The sequence below is a fragment of the Pocillopora verrucosa genome, chromosome 1, assembly GCF_036669915.1.
Source record: "Pocillopora verrucosa isolate sample1 chromosome 1, ASM3666991v2, whole genome shotgun sequence".
Taxonomy (NCBI): domain Eukaryota; kingdom Metazoa; phylum Cnidaria; class Anthozoa; order Scleractinia; family Pocilloporidae; genus Pocillopora; species Pocillopora verrucosa.
Genome location: NC_089312.1, coordinates 27,120,601 through 27,145,088, shown reverse-complemented (window position 1 = coordinate 27,145,088; position 24,488 = coordinate 27,120,601). Strand labels below are relative to the sequence as shown.

General features: G+C 36.9%; 1 protein-coding gene and 1 long non-coding RNA gene across 2 annotated transcripts; both read left to right on the top strand.

Moving 5' to 3' along the window:
* The first annotated feature begins 1,496 nt into the window (after positions 1-1,496).
* LOC131772607 (G-protein coupled receptor GRL101-like) lies at positions 1,497-24,136 on the top strand. The gene is made up of 16 exons (XM_066162426.1): positions 1,497-1,562; positions 3,222-3,293; positions 7,340-7,411; positions 9,812-9,883; positions 14,660-14,731; positions 14,877-14,948; positions 15,873-15,944; positions 17,362-17,433; positions 18,261-18,332; positions 18,744-19,749; positions 20,303-20,393; positions 21,120-21,194; positions 21,735-21,782; positions 22,396-22,449; positions 22,760-22,816; positions 23,061-24,136. The coding sequence occupies exons 9-16, from the start codon at positions 18,265-18,267 to the stop codon at positions 23,495-23,497; spliced, it is 1,836 nt and encodes a 611-aa protein (XP_066018523.1). The 5' UTR covers positions 1,497-1,562; positions 3,222-3,293; positions 7,340-7,411; positions 9,812-9,883; positions 14,660-14,731; positions 14,877-14,948; positions 15,873-15,944; positions 17,362-17,433; positions 18,261-18,264; the 3' UTR covers positions 23,498-24,136.
* On the top strand, positions 12,418-13,198 carry LOC136279932 (uncharacterized). Its single transcript, XR_010717063.1, has 3 exons — positions 12,418-12,486; positions 12,922-12,993; positions 13,126-13,198. It is a non-coding gene; the product is annotated as an uncharacterized lncRNA (long non-coding RNA).
* Positions 24,137-24,488: the final 352 nt, after the last annotated feature.

Sequence of the window (24,488 nt, the reverse complement as noted above, 5' to 3'; positions counted from 1 at the left end):
TTTATTCAAAAATAGAGTGACCGAATCTGTGGAAGCACAATATCAAAGGGCTTTCTCTGTAGTTATATACTGATTTTATTAGTTTATTATTTAGTTCATGAGAAAATACTGGGTGAGCAGAATAAAGTAAAGCAAAAAACATGTTGAGTTCCTTTGAATTATGTGAAACGTTTCCCTGTTAGTAAATAAGCTCAATGGAAAGCAGTAAGGAAAACAACATAAACAAATAAATTGCCATAATAAATATCATTGTTATTACTAACCCGCCACCGACATCTTTATTACAGGCGGTTATATGGTAATCAGTTAAAAGAACTACCACCAAAAGTTTTTGATGAATTGACTCAGCTGCAGAGCTTGTTAGTAGCGTGTTGAGTGCCTTTCAATTATGTGAAACGTTTCCCTGTTAACAAATATGCTCAATCGAAAGTAGTAAGGAAAATAAAATAAACAAATAAATTGCCATAATTATTGTCATGGTTATTGTCATAGTTGTTGCTAACCTACCATCCACATCCTTTATTACAGGCGGTTAGATGATAATCAGCTAAAAGAACTACCACCAAACGTTTTTGATGAATTGACTCAGCTGCATTACTTGTGAGTAGCATATTGAGTACTTATAAATTATGTGAACGTTTCCCTCTTAGCAAATATGCTCAATCGAAAGTAGTAAGGAAAATAAAATAAACAAATAAATTGCCATAATTATTGTCATGGTTATTGTCGTAGTTGTTGCTAACCTACCATCCACATCCTTTATTACAGGTGGTTACTTAGTAATCAGCTAAAAGAACTACCACCAAAAGTTTTTGATGAATTGACTCAGCTGCAGAGCTTGTTAGTAGCGTGTTGAGTGCCTTTCAATTATGTGAAACGTTTCCCTGTTAACAAATATGCTCAATCGAAAGTAGTAAGGAAAATAAAATAAACAAATAAATTGCCATAATTATTGTCATGGTTATTGTCATAGCTGTTGCTAACCTACCATCCACATCCTTTATTACAGGCGGTTAGATGATAATCAGCTAAAAGAACTACCACCAAACGTTTTTGATGAATTGACTCAGCTGCATTACTTGTGAGTAGCATATTGAGTACTTATAAATTATGTGAACGTTACCCTCTTAGCAAATATGCTCAATCGAAAGTAGTCAGGAAAATAAAATAAACAAATAAATTGCCATAATTATTGTCATGGTTATTGTCGTAGTTGTTGCTAACCTACCATCCACATCCTTTATTACAGGTGGTTACTTGGTAATCAGCTAAAAGAACTACCACCAAAAGTTTTTGATGAATTGACTCAGCTGCAGAGCTTGTTAGTAGCGTGTTGAGTGCCTTTCAATTATGTGAAACGTTTCCCTGTTAAAAAATATGCTCAATCGAAAGTAGTAAGGAAAATAAAATAAACAAATAAATTGCCATAATTATTGTCATGGTTATTGTCATAGTTGTTGCTAACCTACCATCCACATCCTTTATTACAGGTGGTTACATGGTAATCAGCTAAAAGAACTACCACCAAAAGTTTTTGATGAATTGACTCAGCTACAGAACTTGTGAGTAGCATGTTGAATGCCTTTCAATTATGTCAAACGTTTCCCTGTTAACAAATATGCTCAATGGAAAGCAGTAAGGAAGACAAAATAAACAAATAGGAAGTAAACGTTGATATGCTCAATTACATAAAATTGCAATAATTATTTTCATGGTTATTACTAACCTGCCATCGAGATCCTTTATTACCGGCAGTTGAATGGTAATCAGTTAAAAGAACTACCACCAAAATTTTTGATGAATTGACTCAGCTGCATTACTTGTGAGTAGCACTCTCTAGCTGCTTGAAATCAGGAACGGGGCCAGTCCCAAATTATCCTTGATTGCAGTATTAAATATCTGTGAAAGATTTTCTCAAGATTTTGTCAGAAATTGTTGATATATAACTATATTTGATAATGATTTGGCTTGAATTTACCTAACTTACCTTACCATTTTGGCGGCTCTTAATTTTCGCGATTGACAATGTCATCAACCAGTTTATTGACAAAGTTAATAAACACCATCTATTAATCAAAACGCCTGAAATATCAGAAGCTACTTTCTCAGAAACAACTATATATAGCGGTGAAAGTTTGAACAGGGAGTTCTTGATTTAAGAAACCAACAGACATTACACTCCATTCTAAACAACGTGTCACCCAGCGGGAGCAAAGAAAGGCTCCGCTAAAATGAAAGAGTGACGACTCCTCGGGATTAATTCTTCAAAACAAATATTTGTTCAGAACAAAACTGGCGGAGAGAGGCAGAGAAAGACAACGCGAAAACATTTTATTAACACACTTATTAACGTAAACTGTTTAGTTCAACAAGCAGCCGCAATGATCGACAAATTCGTTTCGTATGGCGTTTCTGTTGTTTCTCTCTCATAGACTTGACTTAAGTATTTTAAATTGTAACCTTGTTAAAAATTATTAAGTATTGTTTACCAAGGTAATCATTCGTCCTTTGAGTGAGTCTGCTGATCATTGTCAACAAACAAAAGTGAAACGTCGGTTGTTTTTGTAGCCTTATGTAGGACTGAATTAACCGAGCGGTCTATTAAATTGATTACAATTGAATGAAATGAATTTGATTTGATCGATGGATAAGAATTAACTTACGATGTGATCCTTGCAAGTTGACCGTTCGCTCAAAGAAATTTCAAAAAAGAAGCTTTCAAGGATATTCGTGCTGCGCCAGGAATCAAACTCGTGCTAACGGATAGTGCTTGGTTTTTGCTACCAACTGAGGGACGGAGGGCTAAGTGTCGAGAGCGACGTAAATTTTAATGGCTCTTCAATATCGTAAAAGGATTCTGATGTCAATTGATTCAAATAAATTGCACTCATTCATAATTACCAGTTTCTCGATTTCTTTTTATCTGTGCAACTATGGGGAAATGGATTGCCATGTATTCTCTATATTCCATTTGGAAATTAACCAGGTATCATTTCCTTCAAGCCTGACAATGAACAACTGAATAATTCTTGAAATAAGTATTAGAGTAATGAGTAGAAGCAAGAACGTCAGTCATACCCTCACAAGCGGGTAGTGAACGAAGAGATGCAGCTTTTAGAGGCGATCTTAACTGAGAATAAGCTGATCTACCTATTGTTGAAGAGAGTATAGATTGCTTTAATCTGGACTTCTGATGTGTTTTTTTTTTAACCCAACTATAGGGGTGTAAGCGGCAACGAGCTCCATACGTTGCAGGAGGGAATATTCGACAACCTGACCAACTTAACTGGACTGTAAGTGTATACCAACTGATTAATTGATTAATGAACGAGAGTAAGCGTCTTTTACCTGTTACATGCGTGTTCACTAGTATTAAAAGATTAAGTATTTACAGGAATCATGAACGCAGATTTCTACTTTGACTTAAAAATCGTGATCGTGATAGCAGTACGATGCTATATGAACCATGATCCAGCTTTGCAGATCAAAAGTTATGATCAGGGTACATTGTGAGCTCCTGTGAAATAAAAGCAATAAACTTTGAGTAACCGAAAACTTTCCATAACTACGGCGATCAGATTTTTGTTTCAATTGGCAGACGTAATGCCTAGATACATTTGCGACTTCGGAGAATACAAACGGGCGAGATGTATGGAAAACCTTACATAATATTCGTAGTCCACAGGTGTCATGTAATTACAATTACACTAACTTAACTGAGCCGATGTACTTTTTCCTACTGGGTGATAACTCATCCTCTCCAATTTTTTATATCTCCAATAAATTTTTACATCTGAGGCCGGAAATCTGACTAAGAGATCGTTAACTATGTGATCAAAACTGCAGAACAGAAATTGATAGCGCCCAATGATCGGACAACTTAGTCGCGTAAAAAATGATTTTCAAAGGAGGTAAATATTCGAGAAAAATTGAATTAAAATCACTGAAAAATAAAAAATATCTGCGGAAAGTTTTTAAGCGTTATCTAGGAAATCTTTTCTCATTTTTAAATGCGCTGCTTATGAGCTGTATTTGTCATGCTGCTACTCTGAGTATTCTCTTTTCGCAAAATACAGATCTTCATTTCGAAAAATAAAGCTTTTTATTGTGCAAATTATAGATTTCCAATTCGTTTCGTCATGTTTCGTTTCGAAAATTACAGTAGGCCCCCGCTACGTAAGAATCAGGAAGAAAAATAAAGCAACAATTAAGTGCCAACATGAAAATAACTGAGGCAAGGCTGCATGCAGACGACGGACAAGAACTTTGAAATGTTAAAGAAGGCGTACGTCTAAGCATCCAACAACGTTTTGTGGTCTTTTCCAGAAGCGGCTTGTTTTATTTGCTTCATTGCTGTAGTGCATAAAAGGAACAGTTCTGCCTTTTTTCTTTCCTTTGCCACCATCACTTAACTGATATCCTTCATCCCACAAATTACTTTTCTCTCTTCCACATTGAATTTCCAGAAAGTTTGGCTTATTTTCACTAGCACGACACTTTATTTTCTTTACCGATGAGAGCAACTTCCCACTTAACCTCGTTCTCGCGACGTAATTTCGGCACCAGATTTTTTATATATCGCGAGAACACTGGGAATTGCAGAAATGGTCCATTTCAAGCAAATTCGTTGAGCGTCACGTTCCAGTCAAGATGTTAGCGGACTGTCCCTCTATCGCAGAAGGATTCCCAACCTTATTTTCACGAGTAACAATTAACACAATGAAAAATTGTCGAATACCTGTGAAGAAATACTTCCTGGCTGGTCGTCTCGGCCAAGCTTAGGCTAATCAGAGACCTGTTGACGAATTTAAGATTATTTAGTTTGTTAGACTGATGGAGTTAACTAGCTTGAGAAACTCGTGCAAACGGAGGTACCGGGAGTTTGATAAAGAACTTTCATTCCCTCTCTGATTAATGACTCTAAATGGCTCTTCATCTGAAAGACTAAGTCTCTGTGTGTTATTCAGCCCCAAGTACACGTTCCTAAATATCCTAACGGTAGGGATGTTTGGGCTTACGCAACAACTGACCTAAGCAGAGTGAACATATTTTTATAACGCTAACCCAGACAATTTCACAAGGCATTGGAAATGAACAACAAAATACTTCAATCTCAACTAATCTCCGAGAACTGAAATCTAGAGAAAACTAATTTTTTCTTCCGCGAAACAATAAGCCATATCCTGTTTGAGTGTTGTTATTCAATGTTCTACAACTATATAATAATTTTAGGAAAAATCTACCTTTGGACCCGTAAACAAAAAATCATGAAGCCAAACCTAAGACACTTTAAAGTAATTTTTAAAAAAAACTTAGATAAAACTTCCCAATGAGGACCCTAATTCAGGTCAAGAATAAACCCAAACATGACCAGCGATGACGATTATCGCACGAGAATTAAACCGTATTTCAACACTCAAAGACACATCACTAAAAGGTAAAAATAAATTTGTTGTCTCGCAGCACAGAACAAACCAAGGCCCATATGACTCGCACAAGGATTTCAAAATCATTTCACAGACGTAAACAATTCCCAAACACTTGGCCGGAACATTCCTGATTTTAATAGTTCCCAAACAATTCTAATTTTAGTAGCTCATAGCAAGTTCATTAGAAGATGCAGGGTGAGCAGATGTAATATAACATGTAGAGTGCTTTAAAATGGGTGAACGTTGCCCTGTTAGCAAATATACTCAATAAATTGACAAATATACTTGATAAATTGACTCAGCTATAGGACTTGCGAGTAGCACACTCTATATTCTTAACAATGCAGATATTTCAGATTGGTTAAAAACGGGAACAGAACCGAGCCTAAATTTTACCCCGATAATTTGAACTTCAAACGTTCTCTTAATTCTCTATCAGACGTAGTGATATATAATTATTTTTCATAATGACTTGCCTGAGTACCACCTTAGCTTACGTCGCTTTAGTGCTGAATTGCTTTGCAATGAAGTACTAAAATGAATGTGGCTGCAGCCAAATACATCAGAAAATTATTTATAGAGGAATGGGACGTCAACACCACTGAACTGACTTCGGAATAAACTTTTGGCTGTGGCAAGTCATGTTTTACCTATGTGATGTACTCGCGGGAAACCCGTCCAGGGTCCTTTTTTGACATTGACTGAAATGCGGTGAACGAAGTGGAATTTCTCGACCGAGACAAACGAGAGATGTAAACTTATGACATCATTCCGATGGCTGTGTGATCGGGATAGCTGTACCAAACCAAATCATCCAACATACAGCTCAGATCAGATTGTGAAAGGGGGTAGTGTGCAGCCTCGTGTGGCGTAAATACTGTGAATACTAAGTTACCGAAAACTCTCCATAATTGCAACGATTAAGTTTTTGTTTCAATTCGCATACGTGCAGCTAAAATACATTTGCTATGTTGGCGAAGGCATATAGGCGGAGTGTATTAAATTAAAAATTTACCTTGCATAATATTTATATTCCCACTCAGTGGGAATATAAATATTATGCAAGGTAAATTTGAAGGTAAACGCATAGGGCCGAATAAAACGAAGGATTAATATCACTGATATTTTCAGAAGGAGTATAGAAATTGCCCGAGCCGTGCAGCGACTTCGTCAACTTCTGAAAACATTAGTAACATCGATCCCAATATTTTTACGACGAAACATTGATTATGAAGGGCAAAGTTTTATTTTACTATGGTCAAAAATGGACGCTGTAGTGCAATTACGTAGAAAGCCATTTCAGTTTTCAGTTAGCAGCAATGAACTTAAAAACTTTCGAATCAGCTGAATGAAATTTTATTTTTTATAGTAACGCCAAAGCAATGACGCCAGCCTTGCTAACAAACGTTCGTACATTCTGACATTCATAACTATTCTTCAAGGTAGAACAAGGTAGAACAGCAGATCAAAGGAACAGTAGATTCAAGTTTCATAAAAAAATGGTTTATCAGGAAAAGGGTCCTTTAGGAAAAATAAACTGAATTAAGAAGTTTTTCAACTGTCAGCGAATTCTCAGTATTTACGTACGGTCAATGGCTCTTAACGTAATTTAAGTTTCAGTATATTGTGATCATAGGTGTACCTCGATACATGGCCCGTATGGATACCAGCCTTCGAGCAAAAAGGGCTATCCTGTCTAAATAAAGTTTTACTCCACTTACTTCTAAGCTCCAAATGTGTTGCTATAAGCTGAATTTATGATGCTACTAAAGCATTGAAGTTTTAGACTAAGATCAGTTGGATTTCGTGCATGAGACCACACGAAGAAAGCCGGGTTTTTGACATTGCTTCATAACAGAAAATATAGAGCGTTGTTTGCGTTTTTGACAATCGTTCCGATCAAATCACAGGTATATCTTCAACAACAAACTTAGCAGCCTTCATGCAGGAATATTCAAGACCTTGAAGTCCTTGGAATCTTTGTGAGTGTTTGTGTTTTTTTTTCTAACAGTAAAAATCACTTGGTAAAGATTTCAGTCATGCACGCTTTCATTTGAAAATAAATTGACTTATTTGCAATTTACTATGTAAGGGCTCCTTTCGATTTTGATATTTATTGATGTGATTACTGAGTTGACTGGGACGGTTTGTTCCACCTAAGAGTTGCTTGGGTTAAACATTTGAAAAAAAACTATATGCTATTTTGTTCCGTGTCTGAGCAACAATTATCTTGAATAGGCCTGGAAAACATTTGTAGAAAATACTTTTTAGTTCACCAAGCTGCCACAGTGATCGGCAGATACTTCTAGTATAACTTTTACGCTGTTTCTTTTTCCTAAAGTTATCATAGACATTTTGAATATTAATAAAAAAAATTAGTAATCAGTTTACAAATTACTACGTCTTCTTCACTGTCGTCGTCGCCCTGGGCGCTAATCTGAATCATTACGTTAGCTTCTATAAGCTCAAAAAGTATGTTACGATTGAGGAAAACTAATTGCTTCAAAGCCGGACACAAAATCCCCCAAAAATCAGAAGGCGTGAAAAAAGGGAACAAGGGTGTAGTGCTTTTTTTTGGGACTTCGGGACTTCAGGCGTCCTATGTAAAACATGGTATGCACGTACTGACTGGCTAGTTCAGAGGTGAAAAGCAAGAATTTTTTACCTCCGAGCAGCCGATGAAATAACATATCGTGCGTCAAGGGTATACTTCCGACCATTTTTCGGTATATCGAAAGTGATAAACTAATTTTTTCAAAAGCAGTTTTGCCTAAAAAGTATTTCTGATTGAAAGATTTACAATAGTACTTGTCTGTCGTGCATTCAAAAATAGACATCGATGATTTCTGACTCATAACTACCACAATAGCCCATATTCCTAAAACTATTCGGAATTGTTTTACTTACGGATATTTGATCCCGATTTTCAAGGGAAGACCCCTGAGAGCGAGGTTGTGAATGTGCGTCATATGTAAATTTGATATGCAATTTTATATTGAGTGGTTTTAGTCATTGGAGACCGTTTTTAGGGCGGATCTCTGATTTTGGTATCTATAACCTGTTTTGGATTTTCGGTAAATGAATTTCATATTTAAGAGATATCAAAAGAAAGGGAAGGGTGTTTCAAACAATTCCTGAATGTGCGAAATTTTATCCTTCAAATATATTAAAATGTTTGTGACACCGTTTGCACATTATGATATCTACTGGCATGAAAAAGAATAGTTAAAGAGCCTATGTCATGGGTACGAATAAATAGCGCTGTATTATGGAGAGGTCAATCTCAGCAACGAAGGAACAAAGCGGATATTATATGTTAGGTACGTGAACGCAAGCACTTCATCCATGCCCGAGCAATAATCGCGTAAATGGCACCACGATGGGTGATATAGTAGATAAAAACCGGCCTTACGGCCAACAAACAAGGTTATCAAAAAAAGAGAAGACAAAATTACCGCAAAACATATTTAGTTAGCTTTGCAGATTTGAGAGTATTCTCACGCGCACTATACATGCCTAATATTATTCATGCCAACTAATTGGCAATTCTTATCGAGGACTATTTTCAATTCTTTTACGAATCTGCATTTGTCAAGTTTTATCGCATCCATCGCCAGGTGGTTGCGCGACAACAAACTGAAGAAGCTAACCCCAGAACTGTTCACAGATTTAATCAGTTTAGATGACCTGTGAGTGAATGCGTTGAAGATTAAATCTAAAAGCCCTTTGATCTTATATTTCTACCCCCTGAAAAGTCGTAATTTGCCAAGTTAGACTGACTGAAAAGGGAAAGGGGAAATAAAATTGTTATTCCTAAATAGCACCATGAACAAATATGTACACTGCAAATATTGTGACATGCCATTCTGACTTAAGAAAAAGGTTTAGTTTTTCGGTTTTATTTCCTTAAAATTTGGAAAAAATCATGATGAAATACGCATTAAAGCAAATCAATCTACACTCAGATGTTAGGAAACTATCAATCTATTTAGTGCAGCGAAGGGGGGGGGAAGCGTGAGCCTCTGAAGCCCTCCCCCCTCTACCTCTCCAAACCCTGTTGCAAATGTAAAAGAGCCCAGTGCCCAGTTTGAATATCATCAACAACGTATTTACTAACAGTAACTTTGGGGGCTGGCAGGTCAAGTTTCGTTACCTTCTTAGCCATAACGAGCATGGGTTTTCTTTTTGCCTCTTAACTTATCAATTCCTAAACGTATCCAGGTCAAAGCAATGACCAAAAGTAATGCAAACGTCTGCTTTCTAGCTTGGCCTCGAAAGTAATCAGTCTTACCCATTCGACAAAGAGCACTTGGTTTCACTATTTCCCGGGCTAAGCAGGATCTGTTTCTGTTGCGATTCATGAAATAAACGATTGCTTTCAGGGATCTGTCGAACAACGAAATTAAAAATCTACCCCAAGGACTTTTCCAAGGTTTAAAGAAGCTTAAAAAGCTGTAAGTGATGAGTTACATCTAAGAATTCCTTAGTTTTGGAGAATGATTTAAACATCCTTCCTTCAAATATAAAGCTCAGAAGTGCTAAATCTTAATTAATAATGTTGATGTCACTCATCTTTCCAACCAACAATTTTCTAAATAAGCTACAAGGCAAGCGCTTTCATTAACAGGGGGACCAGGATTGGGGAAAAAAAAAGATAATTAAAGCAAATGTTCAAAAATATAAATTTCAACAAAGAACATGTGAGAAGAATAAAGATTTGCTGGTGTTATTAGATACTACCTAAGTTCTAATAAATGTATATGAAACCTTAAGTTCATCAAGACTTAAAATTTAAATATCAAGAGAAACAAATTGATGAAGAAAACTGCTAAAAAAGAACAAATCAAATATAAAGTAGTTTCTAGTGCACAAAATTTTGAAACAAAAATTCTAAATTTACCATTTAGTTTCATTATTTCTTCGTTCATTCATTCATTTAGCTGTTGCATTCTATTCATATGCACAAAATTTTACATATTTTTTTTAAATACATATTTAGTTAGCTTTGTAGATTTGAGAGTATTCTCACGCGCACTATACATGCCTAATATTATTCATGCCAACTAATTGGCAATTCTTATCGAGGACTTTTTTCAATTCTTTTACGAATCTGCATTTGTCAAGTTTTATCGCATCCATCGCCATCTTTTTCTCTCATTGATACAATGACTCGTAAACAAATTAATCTTAAAGAAATTACCATACAGGATGTTTCTTTAGTATTGCCTACAACATTCACTTTCCACGCGTTTTTTTCTTATATTTTAAATGGATATTTGGAAATCGTATTACAAAGACATGAAAGCTAAAATGAGGATTCAAAGTGAGGATGGTAGAAGCTTATTTTCACCTTAAACTAACTGCAGGTGGTTACACGCCAAAAAACTGCAAAGCCTTCCTTCTACGATGTTTGGTAACCTTACCTCCCTGAGAAAACTGTAAATACCTGTAACTCGCAATTTTCAGTTGAAAACTTTTTCATCAATGCTAATATTCTCATGCAAACGTTGAATCCTACGTCATAAAGATCTAAATGATCTCTGCTTACCAAGAATATGATAACACGTTTTTCCCTGAAATGAATTCTAAAGGTCAGAGAACTGATATATCCGAACTAATTTTTCAATTCTTAACTGTGCACCTTAAAACTTAATCATTTAAGGTATGGGGTAACTGTTTAAAAAAATAGTTTACAGGTCCTTGTCCGTTAACCAACTCAGTCAACTACCACCGATTATTTTCAAGGAAATTCAAAACCTGGAGTGGCTGTAAGTAGAAAACGACTTACTCTTCATAGTTACTGAAGCTGTACTTAACAGCGATCGATATATTAGACCGGAGGTGAAAATAATAAAAGGTGCTAGATTCAGACAATCATTCCCTATAAATTTCCTATATTTTTTCCTCTCTTCTGTATTCTGTATTTCCTCTCTTATGAAAGTGCGTCAGTCAGTGATCGAACGACTGAAGCTGGGTTCACTGGATTTACGAGGAACTAATATTCCTCTAGAAATCCCGGCAAAGAAGTTTGAATTCTTTTGTGATTTACATTGATGTGTTTATTTTCCCTCTTGATTACTTCCAGCTAGTTTCACGTTGGGTTAGTTAGCAGTTAGCAGTTAGCGTTAATGACCCCTGCGGCCTTACGGCCTTTTAATTACAAGCATAAGAGAAAAATCCCCATATAAAGGCTGTAGCAACGACTTGAGTAAGACCAAAAAGCCTTGCGGCCCCGGGAGGTGCGAAATGAAGAAGAAATTAATAGAAAGAAAGAGTGAAGGTCATAGGCGCCGCCTACAGATATCTACATTACATCAATAACTGACCAACGTCACAGGCAAGGACGAGCCAAAAAATAGACAGGGAGCTCTAATAAGGTCAACTGCTCATACTGCTAAGAATCCTTTACCGGAAAAACTTCCAAAACAACCGCATGAGTGGACACAAACGAGAGGCAATAAATGGTGACGTCAAAGTACTCATTGCTGAACATTATTTACTCTATAAAGACACTATCGACTGGGACTCTACGTAATGCCTGACCTCCAGCACCAACTAATCTCGACGACCGATTCTGGAAAGCAGATTTACTACCTTAGAACAGACTCCCCTCAACAGATGCCAATATCATACAAACGTCTTATTCACAACATTTGCAGACAAATGGAACCGAAGAGAACGACCTTTACCGACGGATCAAAGCCGATCGGCTACGACCTACTAACGGGTACTCGAGTCTTGCAGACAATAAGACCATGGGAAAACTGACCAATCAGTATGCACAAACCGGACTATAAACAACTCGACTGACAACAACTCTTCACTTGTCTCTAGTGAAGACTTCTGCTGAGGTTGTGCAAGCGTCATTCACCACTTGCCTCACCCGGACGATCAGAATACATGATCACAAAATGTTACACACAGGTTCAAGACATTTATGGTACCATTATTTTTGTTTTCTGTTTTATTTCTATGAACAATGCAGAGAGTTGTCTGACAACAATCTCAACGAATTAACTGATAACCTGTTTCGAGGAATGAGGATTTTAAGAAGGCTGTAAGTAAGACCTTTAAAGATCCTAATAACGTTATGATTAAAGGAACTTTCTGGCATGGTATTTAAATTTGTAAGAGCAAATCCTGACGACAGAAGTTAACGATTTTTCACTGCAGGGCAAGAAGACTAATAGGGAAATTAGAATTTATGACAAGCCAGCTTGCAAAGGCTGTTCTTTACACTTCTCGTTAATCCTTCCAAATGATGTTAAAGGCTGCAAACCAGCTCGTTAACTCATCTATAACCTTTACCCAATTTTTTTTTTTTGAGTCTCTCTGATGTTATCCTCTACCAGTCCATTCTTAACCTTTATCTAGATTGTTTCTCCTACTTTTATACTGTCTCTCCGCATATCTCTCCCTTCGTTTTCCACGCTTCTCGTTTCAGTGTGTTTATCTGCCTGGATATCCATTGATCCTTTTGCCACTCTTATAGGTGGTTGCGCGACAACAAACTGAAGAAGCTAACCCCAGAACTGTTCACAGATTTAATCAGTTTAGACGACCTGTGAGTGAATGCGTTGAAGATTAAATCTAAAAGCCCATTACCCATTCGACAAAGAGCACTTGGTTTCACTATTTCCCGGGCTAAGCAGGATCTGTTTCTGTTGCGATTCATGAAATAAACGATTGCTTTCAGGGATCTGTCGAACAACGAAATTAAAAATCTGCCCCAAGGACTTTTCCAAGGTTTAAAGAAGCTTGAAAAGCTGTAAGTGATGAATTACATCTAAGAATTCCTTAGTTTTGGAGAATGATTTAAACATCCTTCCTTCAAATATAAAACTCAGAAGTGCTAAATCTTAATTAATAATGTTGATGTCACTCACCTTTCCAACCAACAATTTTCTAAATAAGCTACAAGGCAAGCGCTTTCATTAACAGGGGGACCAGGATCGGGGAAAAAAAAAGATAATTAAAGCAAATGTTCAAAAATATAAATTTCAACAAAGAACATGCAAGAAGAATAAAGATTTGCTGGTGTTATTAGATACTACCTAAGTTCTAATAAATGTATATGAAACCTTAAGTTCATCAAGACTTAAAATTTAAATATCAAGAGAAACAAATTGATGAAGAAAACTGCTAAAAAAGAACAAATCAAATATAAAGTAGTATCTAATGCACAAAATTTTGAAACAAAAATTCTAAATTTACCATTTAGTTTCATTATTTCTTCGTTCATTCATTTATTTAGCTGTTGCTCTCTCACTTTCTTATTTATTTATTTATTAATTTATTCATCCTTTCACTTGCTTAGTTCAAATACAACCTTTCTGATAAAAACAAAAACCGTTGGTAATTATCTTTTTGTAAAGGATAAAGCAGAGGTTTTTGTTGTCGATTAAGGTGATTCCTCAAAGAAAAAAAGTAACCGAACATACAAGTAATTTTTTTTAAACTTTCCTTAAACGTTCCTTACCAATGTCTCTTTCGAAATTACAATAAAAGGGATAGGTCACCATGCTTGTTTTGGATGATAAGCCAAACTTACCCCACTTATACCTGTACTGGTACTAATCACGCGCGTCATTTCATCGGTTAACGGTATGTTTTTCTGCACTGGGTTTTTAAAGTAACACATGTAAAAAAATCTTGATTGGTAGAAGGTGTCCAGCGCATGGCACAATTGATATGTAATTTCGGGAAAATCACGCAAATTTAAACATGTACCTCGAGTCGTTCCTTTCAAGGTTATAATTTGCATCCTCGAGTAATGGGCTTCGTGCACGCTTTTAGCCTTATCTTTTTTTTCTTAAGGAATAATTTTTTTTAAATTTCCCCAATTTAAAGCGGAAAATTTTTGCACCAAAATTATGCAAAAAAAAAAAAAATATATATATATATATATATAGGTCACCGTGCTCGTTCAAGAGCTAAAGACCATCGTACCTCTCTTCCCACAATACCGTGTGGGCGCTCATTCCTCTGATTACGTGATTTTTATGCACAATAAAGGATGCACAGTGCAAAACTGAGGAATTACCTCAGGCAAAGTGTTAAAGCAGATTTAAGCAATCGTACTTGATTGGAAGAAACAAGTATCGGAAGTAGCTATATAATCAAGAAGCAACAGGTTAGTCCTCGATCCTCCTGAAACGGTTGATAGCGAAACTAGACTTAACTTTCAACTTGGTATCTAGTTTCTTTTACGCTATCCCTGTTTTCCATAGGATTTTGTCAGGCAATCAAATCGAGGAACTACCCGGAAATATTTTTGCCAACCTCTCCAAGCTGTTAAATATGTAAGTCATCAAGCACTACACCCGATGTCCCATGAATAGTGTTTTCGCTGACGTCACAAAATGTATTTTTGAAGAGATATACTATGTTTCACAGTGCTCCAAAGCTTTCTTCGTCGCATTTTCATTGACTTATTATATGCCACAGAAAACTGGACAAGAACAAGCTTAAGAGCCTCCCCAGGGATTTGCTTCGTACTCTGGTCAACTTAAACGGGCTGTAAGTTTTGTGATTGGGTTCAAAGATATCACTTACTTTAATAATGACATATTGTAATCCGCGAAAGCATTATCGAACCTAAATAAGTCCTCTAATTTAAAAATATGCATAGTAAAACTATTCCTTGGATTCAGTCTCTATATGAAAGTGGATCCATTTTTTAATTTTAATGGCAACAGTGTTAAATTCGACCTGCCGAACGTACTATTTCAGTTTGTGAACTAATACAGATTGTGCACTTTGATGGTTGTAAACTTTGATTGTTTGACATTCATTTTTGACAGCTTTGGTCTTATTCAACCAATCAGATCATTTGAACCATTCTAACAAGGATTCTGAAACTTTATTGATTTGGCTTATTCTAACTTGATTCATGAGAGTATAGAACATGCCGACGGCGCTTTTGCTTGCTTCTAAAACTACAATTTGTTTTGAAAATAGTAAGTAATGCGTGGGAAATTTGACGGATTCTTTGTTATAAAAAAAATAAAGACAACTCCATCAAGGGCGTGGCAAAACTGAATTGCTCCCATTTGTACTAAATAATATCGTTGGAATATGCTACTTTGAAAACAGTCTAAGGGATAACGCGGGTGAAAAACTGATCGAGACGACGGGGAGATGTCTGTGATACTACCATCACACTATCAGCTGACTCTAGATCCACGATATCTTGTTTGCCTCAGTAGCTCGATATACCAGGGTTTACTTTGAATAACTGTTGTAATCCGCAAGTTTTGTGTCTGTTCATGCTCTGTAACTATTACTTTGTAGCTACCATTTAGTTTCCCTGTTGATGCACGTGTTTACATCTCGTACCCGTGGTGCAAAGTCATGCCTCTACAGATAAACATTTATTCGTTTGCCTAGCCAGTCCAATAAAAAAAATTTGGGCATTTATCTAAAACATAATTTACATTTAAGGTATCTGTCCGAAAATAACATCGAGAATTTACCCAAAGGGATTTTCAGCGGCACGAGAAAACTTCAGGTTCTGTAAGTACAACATTTGCAAAAATCACCTGATGGATTTTTCTTTTTTTGTATGCTTAAGAAGCACTCCATATCATCCGATGCCATATCATACTATGACATTACCGACCACATCACATATAGATTACTGAGGATCACATAAACCATCTCACGGCCACACTTTTCCCCATTGAATCACAGCACATCATATCATTTTGAAACCTTCAATACTGCTCAAACTTTATAATTTCTGAAACCCTCAACGAAAGACATACCTTACTATCTCAAGAAGCACTCCATATCATACGATGCTATACGATGCCAAATCATACTTTGACATTGCGGACCACACTACATGTAGATTACTAAGGACCACATAAACCATCTCATATCCACACTTTTCCCCATTGAATTACAGCACATCGCATCATTTTAAAACCTACAACATTGCTCAAACTTTATAATTTCTGAAACCCTCAACAAAAGACACACCTTACTATATCATACAGTACCACACGTCATCATAAAAAAGAACACTAGAACACATCGCATCACATCGCATCACACTTTACTATGTCATACTACCCTACAGCACACCACACCATGAGAAGGAACACTGCAACACATCACATCACACTTAACCATGTAGTACCACACCACTGCACACCATATCATGAGAAGGAACACTGCAACACATCACATCACATTTTATTAGGTCATGCCACACCACAGCACACCATATCATGAGAAGGAACACTACAACACATCACATCACACTTTATCATGTCATACCACACCGCACCACAGAACACCATGTCATGAAAACGAACACCGCAGCACACCATATCACGAGAGGGAACACCACAACACATCACATCACACTTTGCCATGTCATATCACACCATGGCACTCCATATCATGAAAAGGAACACGGCAACACATCACATCACACTTTACCAAGTCATACCACACCACAGCACACCAAATCATGATAAGGAACACTGCAACACATCACATCACACCTTATCATGTCATACCACATCACAGCTTACCATATCATGAGAAGGAACACCGCAACACGTCATATCTTACTTTATCATGACATACCACACCACAGCACACCATATCATGAAAACACACACTGCAGCACATCATACCACACTTTTCCATGTCATATAACACCAGAGCACACTGTATCATCAAAACGAACACCATGGCACATCACATCACACTTTACCATGTCATACTGCACCACACAATACCTCAACATTCCAGTCATACCCTGCAAAACCACTCTTTATTAATTCACACCATAACAAATGATCCACAAAACATCACACCACATAAGACTTTTCCGTGAGCAGTTGCCCTTACCTCATATTATGGTGGATATTACAGCTGTGACTTTTTACTTCCTAACTCCGATTTTTTTTCTCCACAGCACTATTTCTGATAACAAGATTCCCGGTGTCACCAACGAAAACTTTAGGGACCTTCCAAATTTGGTTATTTTGTGAGCATATACCCACTGATGAATTCATCATTAGACCACCACATTATATCTTAAAGCCCACTGGATCCTACTGGGCTTACTAAAAATGAAAATTGGTTTATAACAATGACTTCCTGTAAATAAACACACTTTTAAATTGAAAATCATGAAATAGGAACATGATGTTGTAGCGCTAGCTTTATATTTTTTTGCATCAAAAATACAGAGAAACCGTATTTACTCTGTTTTAGTTGTTGTCGTTTAACTTACAAGATGATCCTGAAAAGACTTTTTTAAACCTATAACTCCAACGAGTGACCAAGAAAGCATTTCTCCCTACAATATTAATACAATATCAAAGAGAAAAGTGATGAGAATAGGGAACACATCAGTTAGGAGATTATTTGTTGATCTCCAAACTAACAATAGAATGACTGAATGGAAGGCAGAATGATTAATGTGATCTTGGGAATGAAAGAGTTAACGACTAAACTGCTTGAATTCTAACGAATTTTATCCTACTGCAGTTAATATGTCGCTGGTACAATGGTACAGTAAAAAAACTTAACTGGCTTATTTTTGAGAAAAGATTACAGGTATTTATTGCGAGTACAGAGCGAGAGGCACCTATAAAGAAATCGGGATCGCCAGTTTACACTAACCTCATGGTTTGTTCCGAGATCGACTAGACTGAAATCCGGAGACGTTGGGCTATAAAAAAGGATGAATCTTCACGGCGTTTAAACATAATTTAAACACGCAACAAGGGGGCACACGTTTTGACATCACGGTGTAGTTTCAATTTCTTATCCATACCTATTTATCGATGGTAGCCTTTTTATTTTTAGGAATATGCAAAATAACGAAATGTCTGAGCTTCCTAACGGGTTTTTCGATGGAATGAAGGACATCATGAAAGTGTAAGTTTTTTTAATGGTCAGTGAAACGTACAATATTATATTATATTATGTTTCAAGTTTCCTGCAATACCGACTCCGCAAATATTTAGCTGGTTTAGGTCAGTTTAACCTACTGAAAACTTGTAGCTATACAGAGATTGTTGTTGAAGTTACAATCTTTTGCAATTATATGGTTTCCTTTTTCCTTTTTTGAGGCCCCATATAATCACAGCCTACCTCACTTAGCTTCAAAATAAGCGGAAAGTTTGGTGCCTCAAAGACCATTCGATTCACTATCCCTAGATTGAGCCAACAGCAACCTGGAAAATAAATTATACCCCATATTTTGATCATGATCTTTCAGTGTGAGTGACAACATATCTTTTGCGTTTTTATCCTCACTGTATTTGCCCTCTACGTTATGGATTATAGGATAGTGGACACCAGTCTTATGTGTTGTCATCTGACAAAAGAAGACGCCCAATGTACCGCTTTATACGACGACAGCTTCGCCAGTTGCGAGAGCATGTTCCGCGACTCAGCTCCACGTAAAAGTATTTGGGCAATCGGAATCCTTTCTTTGCTTGGTGCTGTGTTCGTAATTGTGTGGCGTCTAATCTTTAAAGAGAGAAACGTAGTCCAGCTTATCATGTTAATGCACTTAGCAGTTGGGGATTGCTTGATGGGCGTTTACTTGGTCACCTTAGGTGCCAAAGACCTGTTATGGTCGGGAAGTTACTATCTGCATGACTTCCAGTGGCGATCCGGTTTGTCGTGTCAGGTGACAGGTGCGATCTCAGTGCTGTCCAGTGAGGTGTCTGTAATGGTACTGGCGCTCATCTCTGCTGACAGGCTGAAGAACATCGTTTTCCCATACCATGGCAGAGGGCTGACTCGCAGGAAGGCACACATTCTGTGCGCGATTATTTGGGTCCTTAGTTTTGTCATCGCATTCCTTCCCCTCAGTGGCATTGGCTACTTTTATGACACCCTAGAGCGCCCTGCCTACTACGGACGTTCCGTTGTGTGCCTCCCACTGCAACTGTCCAACAGGTTTCCAGCTGGTTGGGAGTTCTCCATCGCTATCTTTGTCGGTTTAAACTTCCTCCTCTTCCTATTCATGACGGTGGCCTATGTCGCAATTTTCCTTAAAAGTTATCGCTCCAGCCGTCAGCTTGCAAGGGAGGGAACCCGACGAGAGGTGCAGGCAAGAAAGAAGAACGCAAGTTCCAGAAGGGAGAGAGCATTGGCCAAAAGAGTCTTCTTTATCATCCTCACAGATTGCGCCTGTTGGATGCCGATAATAGTCATGGGCATCAGGTCTTTGGTTGAAAAAGATTACAGTCCCCGAGGAGATCTTCCTGCCTGGATCGCCGTGTTTGTGCTGCCAATTAACTCAGCCTTGAATCCAATTATCTACACCCTATCAACCCCTCAGGTATGTCAGGGAAGTAAATTAGTAAAGTGCAATGACGTATTACTCCACCGTGTTTATGCGTTAATTACGTATTCTCGCGGAATGCTTAAAAGTGGTAATGAAAGATATACTTCGTAGGCTTCCTAGGAAAAAACCTTATCGTGGAATTATCGTCCAGTGGAAGAATTTTTTCATAAAAGAAAGAAGTAGGTAGCTTATCAAATGTTGCGATTGCAAATGAACACGGCTGTGACATTGAATTTCAAAATGATTTGTTTCACACAAAAATTTCCCGCACCTTGAAAAATATTATTACAAATATCTGCACATGAAATTTCTGAAAGCTACTTGAACAGTTTCTCATAGTTCATGTTGAGGCATTCGGAAAATATCAGAACTCGATAAATGGCCATGCAACTTAACAGGCTTATTCTAGCAATCGGCTCTCCTTGTATTAAAATTGTATGATAAGCTTTATCACTGTTTATGAAAGTTACATTTGTAAACTCTCTGTTATATTCTATCTTAATTTATACAGATTTAATGAAATATTCACTTTTCATTCCCCTAATAGGTGCAGGGCATATTGCGACCTAAACTGCGAATTATGATGAACCATGTGCGCAGCTTTTTCTCTTCCTGTAAAAAACAACAAGATCATCAAGGTAAGGTTTACCATTTTCTTTAGTCGCTGTTAAGTCACTACATAGGTGGAAGGTATCATATTTTTGTGATAAGAAAGAAAACCTCATATCAGTTTGCCTGAAAATAATATGGCTCAGTGCAATTAATGGAATTAGAAACTTGATTACATCCATTTCGAAATCACTGGTGGTCCTTGTAATTTGATCAGCTCTGATTGGTGCACCATTTCTTGCTTTACTCATCATTTTCCCGGCCAATGAGGAGGCTACGCTGAAAACAAAACAACCAATCAGACTTCAAGGCTTGTATAAAGTAACCAATCTAATTGCAGGAAAATAACAGACGAAGAGTATCATGTGGCAAATTTTGCAACCTTTGTTTCCAAAACTCTTGTTTTTCAAAATGGATGTAATAAAGTGGTAATTGAACCTTGTGCTGTGCAATTTTGGTCTGAAATCATACTTGTGATTTCAAATCGAACTCGCGCTATGCGCTCGGTTGATTTTGAAATCACACGTATGATTTCAGCCCAAATTGAACTCCACTCAGTTCAATTGCCATTATTTATCACATTATCGCATCAATGGAAAAGCTCAGTAAATATAATAAGAAATTATCCAAGGTCACTTTTAGAGTATTCACAGCATGTTAGATTATATGAGTATACATACATATATATAAGTTTACATGTATACATGTATAAATATGAATATTTATTGTACATGTATGTTGATTGGTCACGGCAGATCAGGAACAGGGAGACGATGGAATGCTTGAAATGATGGAATTGGTGCAACTTGGACAAGCAGATCCAGAGCAAGGTAACTTCTGTTAAATTGATCTTTGGCATTTATCCCGACAAATCAAAAAGAATAATCTATGAATACAAGATACATTAGTTAGGAAGCTGATTTATGTCAAAATAATGGATGAAGGACCAAAAAGAAAACTTTTTATTCTTTAATTTTCTTTATAGCTTTATTTATTTATTCAATATACCTTTGGTGGTCGTGTAGTAAGAATGGATGCCACATTAACAAAACTTGTTTTGCACAGGTTGTATCGCTATTTAAAATAAGAGACCTCACTTTAAACATACTTGACATTAACAGTATACTTTATTAGTATTGGTACGAAACGACCGAGCTGGGTACTAAACAACTCAACTGACTGGATACGAATCGACCGGGTATGAAACGACCGTGAGCCGGTACGAAACCACTGGTAACCGACTCAAACTAGGTGGTAACACCTTTGTCTGTTTTTTCCTTAAAGATATTGGAAGAACTTGAAGAAGAACTCCCATTAATGAGTTGCAAAAGCAATAAAGAAATAGAAACAACTGATTCATTTTCTGTTAGGTGCAGGCCAAGTTAACGAGGAAGAACAGGTGCTGCCGGCTGAAGCAGGTATTACAACAAACAAGACCCAACATTGTCTTTATTATCGCAATGAAGTCCTTAGATGCCTCATTTGATCTTTTAACGTGGAGTTCCCAAAAAGGTTTTGTCTGTTGATCAGTTTACTTTTTTTGACGTAATTCACAATTTTTTTTGGCTTTTTTAATTAACAAAACTCGACGAATATTGTAAGAAGGCGGGAAAGGCGGGTGACCTGCGATGAATCAGAATGATTGTTGCATGCAAAGGAAACCCGGAACAACTTCGCCGCCTCGTGGGCCAATAGGGTAGAGAATGAATTTGACTTTACTTTAGCCTAACTTAAATGTGTTGGAACAGCTATGAAATAAACACACAAAGTTTAACTGTTATCCTGAAGTAGATGTCACTTATTTGTTTTGTTCGATATTTGCAGCTCAAGAAGAAGAAGTACATTTGTTGATTGGCGGAGAAGGTGCTTTTTTAAAGAAATTTTATTTTTGTTAGACTGCTATAGTGACACATGTCACACTCGATCGTGAATATAAGTTTTTTCAACTAGCGTTGGATAAGGGATGATGTACTGTGAACATTTAAGAATATTTCTGTGGGATAATTTGATACCATTTTGTTGTTCAAGCAGAAAAAGACGAAGATGAGGGCAACGGAGGAAATTTGCAAATGGTTGTTGTGGAAGGTGAGTCGTTCTCTGAGAGTCTGTATCAAAGGACATAGCCTTGAATGCTCTTTCAGAAAATAGTAATAGTAACTATTAGTGGGGAAACCTACAGAGAGTTAAACGAAACGAACCTGAGAGGACCCCGAAAGCATTGTGCTGAGACTTCTATCAAGAAAAGATCTTTCCAAAGAAAGAGGTGCTTGGATGCTCACTTTGTTCATCTCTGTCATGGAAAGGAATTCTTAATGTCATCAATATTTTCATTCGGAGCTAATACATTGATTGCTAACGAGAAAATTAATCTTAATCTGTTTTTTTTCCATTTCAGTTCATCCATACAAAGGACCACGAGATAATGGAGTCCAAACTATGACTTATGGACAAGGTAAAGTTTTCATTGTACCAAATCAGTTTTAAAGCTGTTCATAAGTCATCACCACTTCTTAATTTTTGTCTTTTTAATTTACGCCAAAGCCACCTTTGTAGTTTTTTAGTTCAACTACTTATATTTTGTCAACTCCAAATTACGTTTTCAATACCAAATTAACCAATTGTCTTACCGATTGACTTATCAATCAACTTACCGATTAACAAATATCAAGGTTTTGTTTCCTTCTGTTTCAAATCAGAACAAAAGCAGGATTCTGAACAGGACAAGGAAGGACAACAGGCAGCTTCCACAGAACGACCACCAACTTCCTTTGAGGGTGAAGAAGAAAAAGAGGCCGTTGAATTTGAAACCAAAAGTAGTGACAGAGATGATCGAACTACCTCGGACCGACCATCAACTCCTTTGAAGGAAACCAGCGAAGAAGCTATTGAACACGAAGACAACAAGAGAGAAGAAAAAGAGAAAGAAGAAGAAAAAGAAAAGGAAGAAGAAGAAGAAGAAGAAGAAGAAGAAGAAGAAAAGGAAGAAGAAGAAGAAGAAGAAGAAGAGGAACGTAAGATCGCTCCAGATGAACCATCTGCTCTTTGTAAAGAAACATTTGAGGAAGCTAAAGAATACCGGGACACAATGGGTGAGGATGATGAGAGCAAGAACGTCCCAGCTAAACCAGAGTAGTAAAACTACTTGATATGACACAGGCAGTGACTTAACTAAAATATAATTATAAATGTTCTATGTAGCACTTAGATTTGTAGTTTCGAGCTGGAATAAGCAGATAGCGAGAAAAGACAGCAAAACTAAACAGAAAAAAAAGTTCAGTTACTCCACAGGATCGTAAAGACTACGGTGAACTAGTTCGGTAAAATTGGAAAAAAAAAAGTCACTCGCTGAATACAAAGATACCTAGACACGTATTTATCTCTTGTTTTACTCAGAAGTTACGATAGCATTTAGCATTTGCAACATGTATACACAATATGTTGGTAGGAGACGGTTGAGGTCCTTTTTCTTGCATGTTTCTGAGTTTCATTATACTGGTCTATTTTAATCTTCTCTCTCGTCAAATAAAATTTCATGTATTGCTTTTGCTTACAATGAAAAAAAGATCAGGTTTTAGAACAATTTTGTAGCACCGATTAGAAGCCGTCTCTGGAAAAGTAACATACATTCCTGAAACAAGGTGAAAACGTTTGTGACAAACAAACAACAGAGAGGCTTAAAGATGTATGGACAATGAGATTGTAATCGTGATTAAGTAAGCAACGCTGTTAAACCACATGATTATCAATAAAACCGTCGAGAGAGTTTAAGTTACTTTGCCTTCTAGAGATGCGAAAAGTGATAAAGACAACACACTACCATCTGATGTGCAATGAGGTAGAAGCAGAAGTAAGGAGTTTATTTGTGGACCGTCTGTCGGAACAAAAGGGTGGCCTAAGATTTATATTCGACCGAATGCGACTTCCCTTTCATGGAAAAAAGTGAAGAAAGTTTCGATAATACCTTGAGAGCGGGACGGATCATCAGACTTAAAACTGTAAAACGCATAAAAAACCAACAGCAAAAATCAATCAAGCAAACAAAAAAGAACTAAAAAAATTAAGTTAAAGTAACTGGCAACCTAGAATTGGCACATGGAATGATTGTTAAGCTCAGGCGTGATAAT